The following is a 7,500-nucleotide window of genomic DNA, read 5'->3' on the forward strand; positions in this document are numbered from 1 at the left end:
AAGATATCAAATCTCAGAAAGGATATATATATATATATATATATATATATATATATATATATATATATATATATATATATATATATATATATATATATATATATATACACGCGCGTGTGTGTATTTTGAATGTGAAAATTTTTTGATCTATCGCTATATCTATTTGGTTAAAGAAATAGTCAACACTGCTTAAGGAAAGTGAAGTAGAATTCGGTTTTAACTTTGCCCAACGTAATTTTAATCAATCTTTTCTGTTACTGCCATATGTGCTTTGTTCCTCACCTCTGGAATTAGTCTTCTTTTAAATAGTCTGATCTTTGTCATTCTAGAGAGATTTGTGGATTAAAGATAACTCTGGGTTATGAGGTCGTTGTTGTATGTCTGTTTAATTCTGGCTTCTCTATTAAGATGTATTATAGAGGAAGCCAAGGTTAAAACTGAGATATAAATAGGAAGTAAAGAAAAATACGTTTTGAGACAAAGGTAAGATGGAAAAATATTGATAGATATAGAATAAAAAAAAAATACATTTTCAGACATAGATAACATGGAAAAAACTTTTGACTTTTAATCTATTTTAATGTTCAATCCATCTTCTTATCTTAAATCTCATTTTCCCCCACTTAATTTCCTATTTCTATCTTATCTTATGCATTCCTTATTTTATTTCACAAGTTATATTTTTATTTTGTATTTGCCTTAGATCTATATTTTTTCTATCATAGGCTGCGTCCGAATTTTTGTCTAACCTTATATTTCATTTCCTTTGCCTCATGTTTAAAACACGTTTATCTCTCTTTTGCAAGCCCCATTATTTCTTATCTTATGTTCTTTGTATTCAGCTTGATTGAACAGATATGGGAAACTAGAACCCTTTTATCTATGAAGATCGGTTCTCAACATCAACTCATTTTAAGTCCAAGAGGATTGTACATTCTAATCGACTGGACAGGATACCTTGTGTTAGAAGTATGACCTTGGGGGTACACTACAGTCTCCAGCGTGTGTGCATATGTCGTCTATAGTTAGTGTGTCTGACAAGAACTATACTTGTATACGGTGGAAAACTATCATGGCTTGTTGATTAAAGTACCAGATTCCTTGGATGCTATAAAAGGTTTAAGAGTCGCCCATGAATGCCAGAGGCAAGGAACATTGCCCTTCAAGCAGGGCAATACCCTAGAGACTGGTCATATATGAATATGATCAGCGCCTAAGCCCTCTTTCCACCCAAGCTAGGACAAAGAAGGGCACGCCAATGGCTGCTGATGACTCAGCAGATGGACCTATGGGCTCCCTCAAACCCTCCTCCTTAGCTCACAAGGATGGTGAAGTTGCAGCGACCAAAGAAACTAAAGAGTTTGAGCGGGACTCAACTCCCTGTCTGGCGTTCACCAGTCTGGGACGTTACCACATCGGCCACCACAACCCTGTAAATGAGAGAGAGAGAGAGAGAGAGAGAGAGAGAGAGAGAGAGAGAGAGAGAGAGAGAGAGAGAGAGAGAGAGTAGTCCTAGACGAGTATAGGATTTTTTTTCTTTATTTTTAAGTTACTCCTTTTGAGTGAGTAGTATTTTTCATTGCCTGCATTATGCTCATGATTTCATAATTGGATAAAGAAAGGTTCGATTGAAATGAAAGATATATAATATGTCACATTTCGTTTCTATCCATCAATATATCTATCTATCTATCTATCCATAGATAAAGCTGTACTAGCCAGGGCCACCCATACTTGGTTTGCTGTGAGCGATCATACCAAAGTCTCCCACCGTCACCAATCCGCAGTGACCACCTTAGTGATAAAATAGCTAAACCTCAGACACAAATAAGGACATGTTTGAGGCCTTTATCCTGCAGTGGACTAAAAAGGGCTGCATTTATTGTATTTCTACTACAACAACTACTACTACTAATACTACTACTACTACTACTACTAGTAGTAGTAGTAGTAGTAGTAGTTAAGCTGCAACCCTAGTTGGAAAAGCAGGATGCAATAAGCCCGAGGATGCCAACGTGGAAAAATAGCCCAGGGAGGAAAAGAAATAAGGAAATACATATACTACAGTTACAATAAAATATTTTAAGTACATAAACATTAAAATAGGTCTTTCATATATAAAATGTGAATAGAAAATAATGTCACCCTGATCAACATTAAAAAATACTTTTTTTTTGCAAGTTTGAACTCTTGAAGTTCCACCGATTCAACTACCTGATTAGGAAGCTCATTCCACAATCCGGTCATATCAATTTATTCTGATATCAGTTTATAAAGAAACAAAATTTCCCTATTCGTATCCCAACTGGTCTCCTGGGCCATCTGCCTATCACATTCACTGACGAAAAATCGTTGAAGGAAAAAAGAGGCAAACTGTGTTATAGGAACAAAAACAATATCGCCAGCCATTTTATCTGCATGCAAGTATGGGGGCATACACATACATACATACATACACACACAAGCAATTACTGCCAGATTCATTATTAAACGATGTAAATCACACACGCTGTGATTGAACTGGGTTGTGAATAAATAACCGATTATACCCGAATCGAAATTATGGCTGGCTGGCATTTTTCATGGCAGGTATGAGGATCGGTTAAATTCTTTTTTTTTTTTTTTTGGGGGGGAAGCGGCCCGGAATTTGTGTGTGTGTATATATATATTATATATATATATATATATATATATATATATATGTTTTGAAATATATATGTACAGTATATACATGTGTTTATTGTATTTATTTTTGAATATGTTTTGAAATATATATGTGTATACATGTGTTTATTGTATATATTTTGAAATATATAAATATAATTATGTATATATAAGTGTATATTGTAAATATATATATATATATATATATATATATATATATATATATATATATATTTATGTATGTGTATAGGTTATATATGTGTATATAACATATATGTATGCCTGTTTCATTGGAAACCATAGATAAATCCATAGTATTTATCGACCTATCCTCTCTCTCCGTATGTTTTAGAAATGATAAAAACATCTCTAGATCAATAGAATAGACTTATAGACTTTTAGACTCTTATCATCATCATCATCAACCCATAGCCGGATTCAAATACCCGCCTGACATTTTGCTAATTAATGAATGTCAGTGACTTAGGAGGAGAACAGCTGCGCAGTCGGTGTTTATAAATAAACACAAACATCTCTCTCGTCTTCAGAAAACCTTTGCTATTGGGAGAATATTTATTTGTTGTTTGATAAAACCTTAATGTAAATGAGACCAAGTTTTGGAATGATCTTCCTAATCGGGTAGTTGAATCAGTAGAACTTCAAAAAGTTCAAACTTGCAGCAAATGTTTTGATGTTGAACAGGTTGACGTAAGTCTTTTTATAGCTTATACATGAAATATCTGTTTTAGTGTTGTTAATGTTTTGGAAATATTTTAGTTTAATTGTTCAGTACTTCTTATATCGTTTATTTCCCTATTTCCTTTCCTTCCTAGGCTATTTTTGCCTGGTGGAGGCCTTGGGCTTATAGCATCATGCTTTTCCAACTAGGGTTGTAGCATAGCTAGTAATAATAATAATAATAATAATAATAATAATAATAATAGTAATAATAATAAGTATAATAACAATAATAGATAATAAATAATAATAATAATGATAATGATAATAATAATAATAATAATAATAATAATAATAATAATAATAAAACTACGGTGATTTACGCCCAACTGCTGCCAGGTTTTAATGAAGTCGGGATGTAAGTAAAGAAAACTAAGTGTGCTTAATCAATCTTAAGCATATCTAATAGGGTGGAATAGGGGAGGTGTGAGTTGCTGTGTAGAGGAGAAGCTGGGGGGAGAGTTTGATTGACGTGGAGGCTGGGGATGAGAGAGAGAGAGAGAGAGAGAGAGAGAGAGAGAGAGAGAGAGAGAGAGAGAGAGAGAGAGAGAGAGAAAGAGAGAGGAACTTAGCATATTCTTACATTGTGTATTTATCCATACTCTCATATAAATTGTCCTTGCCTTAATATATTCTGGTTAATTTCTGAGAGAGAGAGAGAGAGAGAGAGAGAGAGAGGAGAGAGAGAGAGAGAGAGAGGAGAGAGAGAGAGGAGAGAGAGAGAGAGAGTCAAATAAATTGGCATATTTTTACATTGGGTTTCCATTGATACTCTCTTTTAAGAATTGTAGATGCCTTAATATATTCAGTCTAATTTCTGATGAGAGAGAGAGAGAGAGAGAGAGAGAGAGAGAGAGAGAGAGAGAGAGAGAGAGAGAGGGAGAGAGAGAGAGAGAACATATTCTTACACTTTGTATTTATCCATACTCTCATATAAATTATCCTTGCCTTAATATATTCTGGTTAATTTCTGAGAGAGAGAGAGAGAGAGAGAGAGAGAGAGAGAGAGAGAGAGAGAGAGAGAGAGAGAGAGAGAGAAGAGAGAGAGAGAGAGAGAGAGAGAGGAACTTAGCATATTCTTACATTGTGTATTTATCCATACCCTCATATATTTTGTCCATGCCTTAAAATATTCAGGCTAAGTTCTGATGAGAGAGAGAGAGAGAGAGAGAGAGAGAGAGAGAGAGAGAGAGAGGAGAGAGAGAGAGAGAGAGAGAGAGAGAGGAGAGAGTCTCAAATAAATTGGCATATTTTTACATTCGGTTTCCATCGAAACTCTCTTAAGAATTGTAGATGCTTTAATATATTCAGACTAATTTCTGATGAGAGAGAGAGAGAGAGAGAGAGAGAGAGAGAGAGGAGAGAGAGAGAGAGAGAGAGAGAGGAGAGAGAGAGAGAGAACATATTCTTACACTTTGTATTTATCCATACTGTCATATAAATTGTCCTTAAAGAGAAAGAGAAGCTAAAGATATTAAACCAAAAAGAGAAATAGAAGCAAGAGATATTAATCTATGAAAGAGAAAGAGAAGTTAGAGATATTATATGAAAAGGAGAAAGAGAAACAATAGATATTAAACCAAAAGAGAAAGAGAAGCTAGAGACATTAAACCAAAAAGAGAAAGAGAAGCAAGATATATTAAACCAAAAGAGATGATAGAGATATTAAACCAAAAAGAGAAGTAGAAGCTAGAGATATTAAACGAAAAGAGAAAGAGAAGCAAGAGATATTAAACCAAAAGAGAAAGAGAAGCTAGAGATATCAAACCAAAAGAGAAAGAGAAGCTAGAGATATTAAACGAAAAGAGAAAGAGAAGCAAGAGATATTAAACCAAAAAGAGAAAGAGAAGCAAGAGATATTAAACCAAAAAGAGAAAGAGAAGCTAGAGATATTAAACCAACAGAGAAAGAGAAGCAAGAGATATTAAACCAAAAGAGAAAGAGAAGCTAGAGATATTAAACCAAAAAGAGAAAGAGAAGCAAGAGATATTAAAACCAAAAGAGAAAGAGAAGCTAGAGATATTAAACCAAAAAGAGAAAGAGAAGCAAGAGATATTAAACCAAAAAGAGAAAGAGAAGCAAGAGATATTAATCCATGAAAGAGAAAGAGAAGTTAGAGATATTATATGAAAAGGAGAAAGAGAAACAAGAGATATTAAACCATAAGAGAAAGAGAAGCTAGAGATATTAAACCAAAGAGAGAAAGAGAAACAAGAGATAAACCAAAAAGAGAAAGAGAAGCAAGAGATATTAAACCAAAAGAGAGAAAGAGAAGTTAGAGATATTAAATGAAAAGGAGAAAGCGAAACAAGAGATATTAAACCAAAAGAGAAAGAGAAGCTAGAGATATTAAACCAAAAGAGAAGCAAGAGATATTAAACCAAAATAGAAACGAGAGATGTTAAACTAAAAGAGAAAGAGAAGCAAGATATATTAAACCAAAAGAGAAGCAAAAGAGATATTAAACCAAAAGAGAAACGAGAGATATTAAACCAAAAGAGAAAGAGAAGCTAGAGATATTAAACCAAAAAGAGAAAGAGAAGCTAGAGATATTAAACCAAAAAGAGAAAGAGAAGCTAGAGATATTAAACCAAAAAGAGAAAGAGAAGCAAGAGATATTAAACCCAAAAGAGAAAGAGAGGCTATAGATATTAAACCAAAAAGAGAAAGAGAAGCAATTGATATTAAACCAAAAAGAGAAAGAGAAGCTAGAGATATCAAACCAAAAGAGAAAGAGAAGCTAGAGATATTAAACCAAAAAGAGAAAGAGAAGCTATAGATATTAAACCAAAAAGAGAAAGAGAAGCAATTGATATTAAACCAAAAAGAGAAAGAGAAGCTAGAGATATCAAACCAAAAGAGAAAGAGAAGCTAGAGATATTAAACCAAAAAGAGAAAGAGAAGCAAGAGATATTAAACCAAAAAGAGAAAGAGAAGCTAGAGATATTAAACGAAAAGAGAAAGAGAAGCAATTGATATTAAACCAAAAAGAGAAAGAGAAGCTAGAGATATCAAACCAAAAGAGAAAGAGAAGCTAGAGATATTAAACCAAAAAGAGAAAGAGAAGCTAGAGATATTAAACCAAAAAGAGAAAGAGAAGCTATGGATATTAAACCAAAAAGAGAAAGAGAAGCAATTGATATTAAACCAAAAAGAGAAAGAGAAGCTAGAGATATCAAACCAAAAGAGAAAGAGAAGCTAGAGATATTAAACCAAAAAGAGAAAGAGAAGCTAGAGATATTAAACCAAAAAGAGAAAGAGAAGCTATAGATATTAAACCAAAAAGAGAAAGAGAAGCAATTGATATTAAACCAAAAAGAGAAAGAGAAGCTAGAGATATCAACCAAAAGAGAAAGAGAAGCTAGAGATATTAAACCAAAAAGAGAAAGAGAAGCAAGAGATATTAAACCAAAAAGAGAAAGAGAAGCTATAGATATTAAACGAAAAGAGAAAGAGAAGCTAGAGATATTAAACCAAAAAGAGAAAGAGAAGCTAGAGATATTAAACCAAAAGAGAAGCAAGAGACATTAAACCAATATAGAAACGAGAGATATTAAACTAAAAGAGAAAGAGAAGATAGAGATATTAAACCAAAAGAGAAAGAGAAGCAAGAGACATTAAACCAAAAGAAAAGCAGGAGACATTAAACCAAAAGAAAGAGAGAAGCAAGAGATATTAAACCAAAAGAGAAGCAAGAGATGTTAAACCAAAATAGAAACGAGAGATATTAAACTAAAAGAGAAAGAGAAGCAAGAGATATTAAACCAAAAGAGAAGCAAGAGATATTAAACCAAAAGAGAAAGAGAAGCAAGAGATATTAAACCAAAAAAGAAAGAGAAGCAAGAGATATTAAACCAAAAGAGAAAAAGAAGCAAGAGATATTAATCCAAAAGAAAAGCAAGAGATATTAAAACCAAAAGAGAAGCAAAGATATTAAACCAAATGAGAAGCTAGAGATATTAAACCAAAATAAAAACGAGAGATATTAAACTAAAAGAGAAAGAGAAGCAAGAGATATTAAACCAAACGAGAAGCAAAAGAGATATTAAACCAAAAGAAAAGCAAGAGATATTAAACCAAAAGAGAAGCAAGAGATAT

The 7,500-nt window shown here is 32.9% G+C and overlaps 3 protein-coding genes across 3 annotated transcripts in view; 2 read left to right on the forward strand and 1 right to left on the reverse strand.

Moving 5' to 3' along the window:
* Positions 1–4,002, reverse strand: part of LOC137653894 (aspartate and serine-rich protein-like) — a 5,251-nt gene extending 1,249 nt beyond the window's left edge. The window contains exon 1 of the mRNA XM_068387553.1: positions 3,986–4,002. Within this exon, the coding sequence (XP_068243654.1) occupies positions 3,986–4,002 (17 nt within the window). The remainder of the gene's footprint in view (positions 1–3,985) is intronic.
* Positions 4,003–5,497: 1,495 nt separating this feature from the next.
* On the forward strand, positions 5,498–6,440 carry LOC137653968 (putative uncharacterized protein DDB_G0271982). The gene is made up of 3 exons (XM_068387627.1): positions 5,498–5,514; positions 5,968–6,141; positions 6,263–6,440. The coding sequence occupies exons 1-3, from the start codon at positions 5,498–5,500 to the stop codon at positions 6,438–6,440; spliced, it is 369 nt and encodes a 122-aa protein (XP_068243728.1).
* A 64-nt stretch (positions 6,441–6,504) lies between these two features.
* LOC137654046 (DNA ligase 1-like) overlaps positions 6,505–7,500 on the forward strand; it is a 3,019-nt gene continuing 2,023 nt past the window's right edge. The window contains exons 1-2 of the mRNA XM_068387700.1: positions 6,505–6,632; positions 6,753–6,919. Coding sequence (XP_068243801.1) covers positions 6,505–6,632; positions 6,753–6,919 — 295 coding nt within the window. The remainder of the gene's footprint in view (positions 6,633–6,752; positions 6,920–7,500) is intronic.

This window comes from Palaemon carinicauda, chromosome 1 (genome assembly GCF_036898095.1).
Source record: "Palaemon carinicauda isolate YSFRI2023 chromosome 1, ASM3689809v2, whole genome shotgun sequence".
Taxonomy (NCBI): Eukaryota; Metazoa; Arthropoda; class Malacostraca; order Decapoda; family Palaemonidae; genus Palaemon; species Palaemon carinicauda.